Source organism: Zootermopsis nevadensis, unplaced genomic scaffold (genome assembly GCF_977971745.1).
Source record: "Zootermopsis nevadensis isolate Lab colony 2312 unplaced genomic scaffold, Znev_1.0 Znev_ptg000020l, whole genome shotgun sequence".
NCBI lineage: Eukaryota > Metazoa > Arthropoda > Insecta > Blattodea > Termopsidae > Zootermopsis > Zootermopsis nevadensis.
The window spans coordinates 2,568,459-2,582,810 of record NW_028259152.1 but is presented as its reverse complement, the minus strand read 5'-3'; the positions used below and the strand labels follow the sequence as shown (position 1 = coordinate 2,582,810).

The following is a 14,352-nucleotide window of genomic DNA, read 5'->3' as shown; positions in this document are numbered from 1 at the left end:
TGCTGCACTTAAGGAAACTCAACTACACATGTAGTCAGTACCATATATAGTTTTATGCCTAATGACAGGTTCCTAAATAAATAAGTAGCTACCTATTCTCTTTTAACATAATCAAATAAAAACATAGATCTCCATTCAACATTTCAATTAAGGTTTTCCTTTACATACAGTTCAGTTTCTATGGCCCCAACCCCATCACTCATGTTACTATTTTCATTCTCTTGATCATGTAACTAGGAAAGAACACCCCAATATACTTTCCTTTGGTAACACTAGAGGCCATCACAGCATAAGAACTTAAACAAAAACAATAAACTATGCAAAATATGCAGAACAGATTCCTGCTTTTGTAATATATTCTGTAACTAATTTTCTTTAACATAGCAACCATCTATAACAGGTGGTTAAACCACTCATTTTATCTTGTATTTACAGATAACATTGTTTTTTAAGTCTGTAAGGACTACAATTTTTGGAAAAACTGTTTTCATGCTGGTGATCATAATGAAATTTCTGGAACCCTTACGAGTTCCACACAGAAATAGTTTTAGAATGACTTGGCGAAGTCCATGTAGCAGAATCCTTGTGAGAAACCAAGTCACTCAGCTTGTCAAAAAAATTCCTCACCTTTTATGGAACCTGGAGGTTCATTATCAAGTTCAGAAGAGATCACCAACGGATAATATCCTGAGCTAGATTACTCCAATCAGCATCCTAATACTCTATTAAGATATTTTATATCTATTAAGATATTTTAATAGTATCCTCCCAACTACTTATAGGTCTTTGACGTGAACTCCCTTCATGTGTTCCTACTAAAATACTGTATGCACTTCTCATGTCTCCCATGAATGCTACATGCCCCATCACATTGATCATTGAGCCACATAATGCAAAGCGTGAACATTATGTTACAGTCATGCACAGTAATCAAGTATATTCATAAATAAATTAAATAATATAAAAATTACTGCAAAAAGAGAGAAAATGTCACTCTTCATCATATGCTCTTCCCACCCATCCCACAATTCGTTCTACTTTTAATTATAGCTATTCGCAAAAAGTCAAGTATTCTGTAATGAAATGTCATTCAAATTATCAACTTCAATTCTGTCTTATATTTATTCTAAATGAAGCTGTTATGAAACTTGCATTCTAATTCCTACAGAGAAACTTGAATAGTACCAATACAGCCAAAAGTCAATAAATTAAGGGGAAAGAATTTGAAAAGGAAAGTCCCACCAGCTGGGCTTGAATACCAAACCTCCTGCATCTAAGACCAGTGCTTTATCCCTACACCAACACATTCCTCTCTATATAAGCATTGAAATACAGCCGTACTGCTCAATGCCTAGGAAGTCTTCTTAAACTAAAGTTCTCTTGTTTATAGTTGCATTACTTTCTCAGACGGAATACATCACTTCACATCACTACTCTCACACCAGGTACCTAGAATTTATCCTAATTTTCTACTGTCATTTATCATTCAACCTTTAACCTTTACCACATTTCCCACAGCAGTGCAAAAGTCATTTACTGAAAAAACAGGAAGATTACTGTTTCAAAAATAACTGTTAGTAATCTTCTATGACCGTGTAATTATTTAATCATACAAAGTAAGTGATGTCTGTCATGTGTCTAATGCTGTCTTGAGTGATGAGAATTAAGAAGATGAAGGGAAGAAGAGGGAAACAGAGAGGACTAAACAATATGTGTTAGCAGCCTCGAAACTTGAAAGTAATGGAATATAGAAGAAGCAAACACTTGTTCTTTTAAATTCCAACATCTGTCCTGTTAAAAGTCAAAGATATCTCCAAAAGAAACTAACCATGAAACCAATGCATGAGTAAAACAGCTCCTGCAGTACAACCAAAGACACAGAAGACTACAGAGATACATAAGTACAGCAGAATAGCTGACTTATAAGAAAATCATTCTTAGGCAATATAAATAAATAAATCAAACATTAGTATTAAAACCAATGTTAGTATTGCAATTCAGTAACTTTTTTCTTACATTCAAATATTTATTCATGCTATATATACCTGGCTGGCATTTACAATTTATATCTTGGCAACCTATAACCTATGGTGACCATATTTGAATATGAATATGACAAGTCACAAAGAAATAAAGATTATTGTTTCTCAAATACTACTATATTATTTTTACAAAGAACAAGTAACGTGGGGATGAAGAAAGTGTTTGTGGGCTATTTTAAGGGAGTTTCTGTCAGGATTAAGAAAACCACAAAAAATTCAATACAGAAAACAAAGAACGGTTTGAATTCTTTCAGAATACAATATGCAATCAGTAACCATTAAACTATGCATATTATAACTTTTATATATTGCCTCTATTACAACAGACTGTCCCAACAAAAAGAAACATGAAGGAGTGAAATATTTTACTAACAGTGAAGGATTACAAAATACAAAGATTTTCAAATTACTCTTCCCACATCCCTTCAGTCAATCATATAAATCTCAAAATTAACACCCTTAATGGTTCATCACTCAACATATTTTCCACATATATAAGATGGTACAAACTCTAGATTTTTAAGAATTAAAATGGCAGGAAGCCACACAATTGTGCTAACATAAAGGGTTTGTTTCCAAAGCCTACACATACTAGCCTGATCGTAGTGGAAACAGGAGAGAGTCTTCAAATGGTACAATTATATATCCTTTGAATCATTAAGCTGGTTCTTTCAATGCAGTGACACACAAAGCATGAACTAATAAAAACACAAAACACAACAGTATTTCTATAAATTACACAGCATCAACTATTGTTGAGCATAAGTAATTTCACACTAATTATATTGCAGATGGTGTGTGGTAGCATTGTTTCCAGCCATCAGCTAACTCTCCAGGGGGCAGAACCACAGCATGGAAACTTCTGGCATACATTAATGTAATCTTTCCTTCCACAAGATCAGTCTATATAATGCCAATCTATCACACCCTTAATGTCACTGATCTAAGTCACCTTGCATTCCAAAGAACGTTTCAATTTAAGAACACTTTTTGACTCACGTGTTCATTTGCCGCTCAAGGAACATGAACGAAACTAATCGAGTGACTAGTTGAAGTCAACTATGAACTTGAGTTACACACATCCACATCTGACACTCATTTTTATTTCTAAATACATAAACCCTCATATTCCATGAAACTGAAAGGCTAAAACAGCAATTACATACCTCCAAGTGCCATTCAGAGATATTGTCCGCTTTCACTTTGTATAATTTACGCACACACCATGAATGCAGCAACAAAAGTATACTGTACTTTCAGATTCTAACATTGCTGACTGTATGTATTACTGTATGAAATTAAATATGGATAGCACTAGATACAAATTTTAAAAAATAACTGCTGTTAAGCTGTTTATAGCTCTTATCTCTTGCTGAAAGGTAAATATAATTTAAGCAAAGTGTAACTGTGATGATGATACAAAACTATTTATGCACAGAAATAAATAGTATCATCTATAGCAGACATGTCAAGTGACCTGCAGGCCACATGGAGACCTTTTCAATATTTTATATGTTTAATATTTATACAGTCTGACTCAGTTCTCAAATTTCACAAAATGTGAAGTCCCAGATGTCCCAATTAATACTTTTTTTAGAGTTTCATATATACGTCAAATAGCTACTGACAAACCACTTTCCAAATTCCAATGAAATTAAGTGGCAATGTATTTCAATTAAATTCACATTTTTGTGGAAAATAAATAAATAAATAAAAAATATATCTTAGGCTTAAGCTTGTAGTAAGTAAAAATAAGTAAGTTATGTCTCCCCCCAAGGCCCCCAGAAAAGTCAACTTTATTTAAATGGCTCTTGATAGACAATAAGTTTGACACACCTGCTCTAAAGCACTTGCAATATGCAGCAACCTATAAAACAAAAGTAACTAAATGATTCCTGTTTCTTGTATTACGACTTATGTAAATGTAAACTGCATTACTTCTGATCATCTTTGTATAGTAAAGCTTAAAACACAATTAATTATTTTATGTATTTACTTTCTTATTACAATCACCGAAACGAGGAAGGTTCACTACCTTTCAGTACAATGTCAGAAATTAATGAATTCGCTAATTTAATAAGATGCAGTATTTTATTGTATTAAAATCAAGTTGCACACTACTACACCAACTTTCTCTCAAGGCATGATTAGCACTATGACAGGAAAAGGTATGCACCACACCCAGTAAGGTCAAAGCACAATTACTTGTTAATCATAATTCATACAACGAAAAGATTCCAAACATATCTGCGTGAACAAAATACAAATCATCTCATAAACAGCTCCACCACTTTCCTTTTTCATCTTTAAATATATTAAATAAAGTCAAATTGTCAGTACAGCAGGGGGGAAGGGGAAATAAAACTAACATTTTTCAAATAGTTATTCAGTCACCACATTATAAAGAAAGCTGCCAAATCATAAATGAATGACTGGATTAAGAGGTACAACTGCTATGGCAGTCTCTATTATAATACCCATTCTTCAAGTTTAGTCCAAAATTGTCATGTATTCACAAAACAGCACAAACTAATTAACTGTAAACCTACAAATATGTGGCAGATTATATCTTGAACTGGCATTTACACATTTGTAAAAACAGTTCATATTCATTCATCATTACTACAAACTCCAACTACAGTATGGCTACCACACAGCTGCGATATCAGTAAACTTCAGTATACTTCATGAGTATTTATAATACCACAAGTAATAAAACTAATGTATCAAATTAGGAAGGAAATTATAAGATCACGCAATGAAATGTAACCAAGTAAACCACTGCATAAATTCATTGAATAATATTAAAAAATTCCACTTGTCATTAAATAAATAAAATTGAAAGAACTTCTCTGAAGAAAGTACGATATCAAATAAGTGTAGAAATAATTAATTTTACAAAATTATGTATCAGACTTCATAGCTATCAGAAGATCATTATCTTTGGTAGAAAATGAATTGAACTGATTTACAGTAACTTCATTTCCTTCCATTGTACATATGAACGTCTAACCTTGACTCTGTTTACACAGGCCAGGAGAGGCAAGAAGAATTTTTATTTTAAAGATTGTAACTAACCTGTTTCCAAATCAATGGTGTATGAAAGACCAGCCCACTGATCATCTGGGTTTTCCTCTTCATTCTAAATGAACAAAACAAAGGTGTCACAGGTACAACTTTACATGAAATTTCTGGTCCTCACAGTAGTAAGTATGAAGATTACTGTCTTCTGAGACATTGCACCAAGTAGTCTGGTCTAATAATACTGATTTTTCATAGGTGCCTGATGCCTCCATCATCAGTGCAACATTTCAGGAAACTGACATTTGAGAACCTCAAATCTCATCTTTGTAACCTTACTTTATAGCTCTGTATTATGTTTCAGTCAGTTACCTTGAAGATTGTTGGGTGTTTCATAAGTTTGTTCACAATTACACAGACTACAAATTCATAAAACGTGTCAGATTTTTTGCATTAAAGTTTTTTCTATGTTACCTACACACCGACAACATGGTTAGTACATGGCCATTTTTCTCACTCACTGTTCGATTCAAATGCAAGTAAACATTTTTTTTATAATTTTGCCACAAGAGTGGCAATAAGCTTATTAAACTTTACATATCAGAAAGTTAATTAAACTAATTATAAAATGTACTGACATAATCATTCTCAATGTACAACTTACATACGTATATGTTCACCTTAGCAACTTAAACCTAGACCTTTAGTACCCTGTCATCTATTGTTAATAGAAAGAAATATTTGTATTTTAAATGTCAATAGGAAAGTTGAAGTGCTGTCAACAAAGGTTTATGTCACATCATCCAGTTATGCCACATCATAAAATAACCCTTAATTTTCAAAAGAAATTCAAATAAATTTTTGAAATTCCACAAACAGATGTGTGAATAGCTCCAACTGTCAAAACCGGATGGTTCTCGTACCACCCTACAGTTATCTGTGATGTTAGGACTCCTGCACTGTTTGGACAATATGAGAGTCTTCTGACAGACCCAAAGTGAGTCAAATGTACAACACCTCTCCCATCCCATTTTTCTATCGAAAAGGTTAAGAAGAATACAGTCTTTTCAACCATCAAATACGACTACCCAGTATCTGCAGTGAAATAAATAGCACTATGACTAGAATCTTTCTTACACCATAACAACATGATACATCATCTACAAACACTCACACTAAATATTTTATCTATTCCACTGGACAATGTGTGAAACATCTAATTTTTAGAATTAAAGTGGGATTGTAATACATTGGTAGTTAATATTCAAACTTCTAAAAACACTCATTATATATTTGACACCAATGCTCAGTGTTTCATAATCCAAAATGGCATTTGGGGTTTAAAAGCCAGATATGTGTACCTCTACTAATACGTTTTGTAACAAATGGCCACTTAACAAGAAAGCATCAACATCACAATACAGGAGGCTGACCTGCTTTTCTAGGTTTATAATTCTCCATAATCACTGTTGACGGCAATACTCTCTTTTGTGGCGGAAATTGAAATGTGTTACGGGAATGCAGCATTAGATCTTTTAAAAAGTACGGAACCTTTATGGAAAATAACACTCAAATGTATAAAATCTATATTTATTTCTCTTTTTAGACTGCAGGAGCTGAAGCTGTTTAATTATACTTTCTTAGTTTCCTGTTTTCAAAATGACAAAGTGTTACAGCAAAATTCTCTGTGCATTTGTGAATAAAAATACTGCATGATAACTACAAAATTGGAATTACTACTACCATTACTACCATACTACAACTATTACTACAGCTGCTACCATGACTACGTCTATGTCCTTTCTTCATAAATTGTACAACTTATGACATATTCCATCTGTGCCACAATCATGTCTATTAGACTTTTCCTACCAGTGAACAAACTATGGGCCTGAGCATTCCATCCCTCCCCCTTTTCATATTTTGCCTTGCTTCTTGACGACGGGCCCCGAGGAACTCCACCAGTCACGACCTACCAGTCTGCACTCTCCTCTGATGACAGCCTTCCAAAACATGATTTTGGCTGCATGAAGGGCACAAGTGGTCTCTTACTAAATATTAACAACGTATCAAAGAATCAAATTAGGCCACTTTTCCAGGTGCCTCATTTTCTTGTTTAAATGTAATAATATATGGCAGTTTAAATTTGAAATAAAACATCCATATTGCAGAATTAAAGATAAATAAATTTAAAGAAATAACAGTATTTGTACAACATAAAAGCCTTAAAATCAATAAATGAAGTCTAACTCTGCATGACAGGCCTACGAAAGATGCCAAAAGTGATATCACATAGACAGAGATACTGCACACGGTGTAAGCAGTTCTGTGTTTTAGTAAAATCTGAAAAATTTGAAGATGAGAGAATAACTGATTAGACGCTGCAAAAAACGGTATTCACAGAAATAAAACAACTTCAATTTAATAGAAACAAGCAACAGAGGTACACTTTTGTTCTTAATTTTGCTGTGTCTCTCATATACTTCCTACCAGTTTTTCAGTACCGAAACAGACTGAGGCATTTAAAAAAGGTTTATAAATGATATTTAACTGGTACATTACTTTATTATGAGGGTATCTTACCAATCTGGACATTAATGAAAGGTATGAAACAATCCCAAGATCAATCAACTTGCACTACTACTGCATTAAAGGCAAGGAACCTGCCGACACAAGGGGAAGAAATCCCACAAGCTCCTCTACCACTGATACTTATCTCTCTTTTCAGGATGAGTAACGCAACAGAAGACAGATGGAATAAAGGCAATACGACAGTGCACAATGATTAAAAAATGAACAGCATTTTGAACTCTTTCACCAGATGTCACCATTTTGTACAAATAACAATATGGGCCCTGCTGTTTGCAGTTTCTGCTTCTGTCTGTTCATGAATATCCTCTTTCGGTATTATTCACTTCTGCTGAAGATAACAGGAACACTGATGTATCTTTAGTGCATGCAACTGCCTTTGCTTGCAATGTTGGATACATAACATACAGATTGATACACATTTCTACCCCTCTGCATTTTTCAGTCAAAATACACAGTCGAAAATGTTCCTGTTATAGAAATATAATACTTTAATCAGTAATGTAATGAGACTATCACTTCATCAGTGTTAATGCTCCGAATTCTGCTACAATTCATACCACACATACCGAGTGGTTCATTTCGAAGAGAGGTCCTTCGTGAAGTAAAAGATATGAAAACAACGTTAAAATGATTTATGTATTTTGTCAGCCTCAGAAACAACTTGGCAAAAATTTAAGCAAATTTAACAACTTGCTATTGCCCACTCAGTTTCACCTGAAACATGCCTTCTGTAAGAGTACACAGTTTCTGCATTGAATAAATAACTAACTACATGAATGTACATACTGATTGACTCCATGGAACACAGTCCTTCCTGAAAATCTGACAGTAATTCAGTTGGCCAACAATTTCACTTTTTATGGACCCTGAAGGTTCACTACTGTGTTTGCAAGATTTCATCAATGGCCCATATCCTGAGACAGATAAATCCAATCCACACCCTCCCACATTATATCCTTAAGATCAACTTTAATATTATTCTCCTATCCAGGCTTACATCTTCAAAGTCATCTGTTCCCACCCGGCTTTCTAAACAAAATACTGCACAGGGTTATTCATAATTCCCTGACACATTACAAAAAATCGCTAGACTTGAATCGTACAATGGATGGTAACATAGGACATGCCGATAGAAAGAGAAACTATCCCAGTTTATTTTGGCCACCCAGATCACCTGACCTGACGCCACTTGATTTTTTTCTTATGGGGGTACGTTAAGGACCAGGTCTTTGTATCATCTCTGCCACGGGATATGCCTGAACTGCGAAGACGAATCATCGCTGCCATCTCACAAATCGACAGTGACATGTTGCAGCGGGTACGGACAGAAATGGATTATCGGCTTGACGTCTGCCGTGTCACAAGGGGGGAACACAGAGCATTTATGAGGTATGTAAAATAAACTTTGAGAGTTTCTCTTTCTATCGGCACGTCCTATATTACCATCCATTGCACCATTCAAGTCTAGCGATTTTTTTAATGTGTCAGGGAATTATGAATAACCCTGCATATGTGGATAGGACATTAAGAATAAAAACTCCAATGGAAAAAACCCAAGATTACACAAGAAAACATTTCAGGGGGTTACAAATGTATTAGCCAAATCAATGCAAGGTGCAAAAAAAAACTGGTTTAAGAAAGATACTTAATTGTTTGAATTAATTACAACTTTGTAGACTGTTGTTCCAATGGTAAAACTGTTGAACCTTTTGCAGTTGTTCACTCACCTTTGTAGTGTCTGTAGGAGTTTCGTTCTTCAGAGCCTCAAGGGCCTTCAGTTTTTCCACATCATCATCTTCCACTCGCACTGGCTTTCCTTCCCCCTCTGGTTTCGCGGGGTTGAAAAGGTCCAGAGAGAAACCCAAATCCACATCCTGTTTCCACAGGACCTCTATCAAATCCATGTCCTGTAAACAAGACAATAACATTACTGTTTTTAAAAACCTGTTTATATAAAAATTGGATTGGATAATAATGGTGTACCAACTGTAAATGTATTGGTTCCCACTGCTTCACCAAAATCAAAATTTACATGACTTTTAAGTAATTCTTCCAAATTAAAGAAAAATAACCAACAGTGTTATATTATTTCTATAAGGCTATACAAGCTTACAGTTATATGCCCTTGCAAGCTTCCCTCTAAAAACTCTTTGAAAAATTGCAAACAGGGTGACGCACGTGACACTTTAGGGCTGTCTGGGTAATACAATGCAGTACCAAACTAATGGAAATTACGCAGATGGCTCACTACATTTCTTTGTAATTTCCTCCTAGACTCTTCTCGTAGATGGAAGTATTTGTTAGAAAGCAGGTGTCAAAATAGTTCTTCCTAGAACTTGTATAATACTGACATTTCATTCAGAAATTCCTTGAGAGAAAAATATTTCATTGTTGCTGTGAAGCTGTATCAAAAGAAAAATAAATGTCCAACATCTCTACAAATAGACGGCAATCTCTGGAAAATTCTGCATGTGTAAAGACATTTCATGTATGACTTCCATCTATATTTTAATATAATTTCCCCATTGCTTGATTAAGAGTTCCACGAAACAAGTTCAGATGGGAACTGAACAACAAATGTCAGAGACTTCAATGAACCGTGCCAGAGTAGAGAATCAAACACACGTACTTTCAAAAATGCATCCTTTGCAATCTTACATATCTCACTGACTTTGAGGTATATTTATCTCTGGTATAAATCTTGCAGTGTACTGTAGTCTCATTACTTCAAACCTGTCTACAAAATATCTCTCAAATAAGCATTCTTCTTTACTCCAATGATCTTAATTTAAATTTTGATTGCTACATTGTATGGCCATTCATATGATACAATATTTAATTCTTCAATAAATCTTATAGGCTATATTATATAAAGCGCTGATTTGCAAAACCTTTTAACATCTTTCTAATGGAACTTACACCAAATACGAACTTGTTCTCTGAGAACAGAATAAATATGAACAACCTCGACAGTAAATGAAGCTGCAGATACAAATGCACGGTTTCAAAGACGTTTGCTCTACAGACAGCCCAAAATTGTTTATCCCTGTATTTTGTTAAATACGTTCCACACTGAAAATATAAATTTAATTTTTTGATATACAATTATTTTATGTACATTCAACCATATAAAGTTTGATTTGAGCGTCATATATAGCACAGGCTGTATGGATACTAAACCTCTCTTTTCATAAACCAATATCCAGCTAAGCAAGTTTATTAACTTATCAGTTATTCTCCTAATTTATCCAAATTAGTAAAATACTTCAATCAATAAAACTACACTGAAGACTTTAATATGTCATAAAACAAGGACGAAAGTTCGACTGAATATCATCCTACTTACTTTTCAGGAAATGTGAAACTATAACGCTTTCTTTCAACAAGGATTTATTGGATTAGTCTGTGACAATGGATCAACCCAAAACCTTTTCCTTCACTTTCACGAAACAGATGGTTTTATAAGGAGAAGCAACACGAATATTTTACAAGGAAACTGCAAACTGACTGCTGCAGATAATACAATATTTTCTGCGCACACACTATACTTAGCAACGATCATATAATCATCTGCAGAAACATCAAAGGTGCAAAATAACATGTTATAAAAACACAATTACTTGCATACGCTATGATTTAATATTTTAATTATATCTTTTCAAAAGAGTACCTAGCAAACATCTCATCTACTGACAACGATACATACCACATGTGTCAATCAATATAATACACATATCTAATGCACAAGTTCATTTTTTTCCTACTGACTGCTCTTTGCTGACCAAAGCACTTTTTCACCACACTGTACCAGTATTATAAAACAAGCAACAAACCGACATCGTAAGTATCACGTACACATTCACAAAACAAATGTAATGTACAATTAGTAAGAAAGTGAGGGAGAAACATAATGCACGAAACAAAAGAATAAATAAAGAAGGGTATATAGAAAGACTAACTTATGGGCTTTTCTTTAATTACCATCCGTTCAGATAATTCTTATTATAACAGAAAATACAAAAAAAAAAACTATAAGAGACTAGTGGCACATGAAAACAAGAGTTGAACAAAGTAAACTTAAAACCCGCTGAAAATGTTCCAAATGTCTGGAAACGTTTTATCTCACATTTATACTGTCCTCAAATAGTTTACCTATGCCCAAAACATACATTTCTTACACTTGTAAGGCAAAAATTCCTCTATGCTGAAAGTTTGTTACTTTCAGTCACTACTTTTAGTTTCATCCTGTATTTGTCTGCTGAAACAGCTGTGATGGAACCTACCATAAAAGCGTAACTTTTAATATTAATGCTGTAGTCCCCAAAATTACCAGAATCCTTTACTACAGTCCTGTTTACAGTATAAAGTTCCTCATATCCTAATCAAACACACTGAAACGTTTGAAGGAATGCAGATGTTGAAAATTATTCTTGTTCTTCCATGTTTAATCAGCATCATAATCTGTTTTTATTTTACTATTGAACTGTATAATGGTTTACAAGATTACAGTTTACTAACTTTAATTTGGTACGCACAGAAACAGGGTTCACTGTAATCTTACACTAACTGTAGGGCAGTCATTAATGAATTTTCTTAATATTCACCTTCATTTATAAATGATCAGGCAATGCATTTCAGACTATATAATGATCTGAAGTTTAAAGTTCACTGCTGGAAAACACGTGAACATCTGATGGACAGGCAAAATTTCTTGCAATTTACACACAATTATAAAGCATCAACAACAAAATAAATCAACCCTGATCCATTCAAGAAGATGCACACATCACATATCACACTGGCCAGAGCAAAAAGTCCTACGCCCAAATAATCTCCAACTTAAAGCTGCAGCCAGCTTCAGGTGACAAGGAGGTGCTTCTGGATAAATTTACGATGTCTACTTTCGTCAGATGTTTCATAAATACGCTAAGACAAGCGAAAACTACATACTCACATAATTTAATGCTCAATTCCTGGCTACAATTTCTACTAGTGTAGTTTTAGACAACTTACATGATCAGAATATATGTTTCTTACCACAGCTGTTTGTATTGTTTCGATATAAGAAAACGTTTCATACACTTTGTTGGAACGTTTATGATATATCCCCATGGCAAATTTCACTTGTCAGGCTACACTGATTCAGTAGTTACCGTCATGAACCCGAAAGCTAAATTTTGACTTTTTCTGAAAGCTGGCATACAAAGGTATGGTGATTTCTAGTGACATGATATATTTCCCAAGTCTTCCGAAAGGATTAGGGCACCTGGGAGACCTAATCGTAGATGGGTGGATGTCTAACACAGTTTCCAGAAATACGTCGTGTGGAATTGTGTTGGATTCCAGTGACTCAATATACTGCTTGTAAAGAGATTAATGAACCTTCACGTTCCATAAAAGGTGGGAAATATGACTAGTTGCGCGACTGCCTTCTCCATGGAGTTAGTCCAACATTTCTGATGAGATTCAGACTGCGAGGATTATTGTTAGACCCATGCAGGTATAGAATTGTACTTCCATCGCATGATTCAAAGGTTACTGCAAGGCGGTCCGGCACACGACAAAAATCCTTAAAAAATAGTGAAGTATTCTAAACGGATTCATATGCCAACGTTCTTCGAGCGTAATGTGGGAATGTCTTGGAAAAGACACATGATGGCGGCGACCGCGGGTGTGGCCACGTAAAGGTCTTGCGGTGAAAGACAGGGCCACCCTCTGACTGTCGTTGTCCCGCCCGCCCGCCCGATCTATCTTGCCAAGGTGATCATACAACACTCGCTTGTCACTTCTATCATGGTCCGCCGACCCGACAGATTATGTCATGACAACTGGAAACAAGTAAGTTAACTGCAGCGGTGACGTGTTTCTTCACAATAATTACATAACTCAAGCAACAAACTTCTCTGCGCATTGCAGTTAGCAAGGAAACCCATTTTAAATAGAGTTTCTATTACAGTTTTCAGATCTGTTCAAACTGGGCCAGTATGAAGTTCAAACGTTGCTTACCAAGGAATCGTGAGCCATTCACGACTACCGGTAAAAGCCAGTAGCTTCAAATTCCAAATTTAAACTTCCTCAATCTCGGTAACCTTAATTTCTGATGAACAGCGTGGTTTCATTGTAGATACGGGCTTCTTTCTTAGGCAAGAATAATTACGTTATGACAACTACTTACAGACGAAAGGAAATCTGTACTTTGTCTCATCTTAATGGAATGTTTGGAATATATTAATTTTTTTCTGAGTTCAGGCGCCGGAGAAAAAACAGTCTCCATCTACAGGGCTAAAGCTGAAGACAGTATGTTTATCCAAAACGTTGGCGTCTACCGACGAGTCTATAATGTGACGCCAAAACCCAAAAGAACAATATCATCCTCGCCACTGTGAAAACTTCCCACGTATTATATGTCCGAATTAAAATATCAAATTTCACACGGGCCCAGGCCACGTAGTGACACCACTTAAGCATTCTAGATAATAACTGCTGTTACTGTCAGCACAACCGTTACTATCGGAATTGTAACAGCTTGCAAGCAAGGCACTGACGTCAGAATCGGCCCAAAAACAGTTAGAAAACGACTCGACTGAACTCACCTCATAGCAGAATGGAAGTAATCGATTTCACTAATCACAATAAATTTTCCCGTTGCCAATCAACATTATATTCCAATTCCCCCACGTATTGGCTCGACACGTGG

General features: G+C 35.0%; 1 protein-coding gene across 6 annotated transcripts in view; it reads right to left on the bottom strand.

Moving 5' to 3' along the window:
• cnc (NFE2 like bZIP transcription factor cap-n-collar) overlaps window positions 1–14,352 on the bottom strand; it is a 146,843-nt gene that overhangs the window by 58,895 nt on the left and 73,596 nt on the right. For all 6 annotated transcript variants that reach the window (XM_022063635.2, XM_022063633.2, XM_022063632.2 and 3 more), the window contains 2 exons: window positions 9,383–9,562; window positions 5,121–5,184 (listed from right to left, as the gene is read on the bottom strand). In XM_022063635.2, coding sequence (XP_021919327.1) covers window positions 5,121–5,184; window positions 9,383–9,562 — 244 coding nt within the window. The remainder of the gene's footprint in view (window positions 1–5,120; window positions 5,185–9,382; window positions 9,563–14,352) is intronic.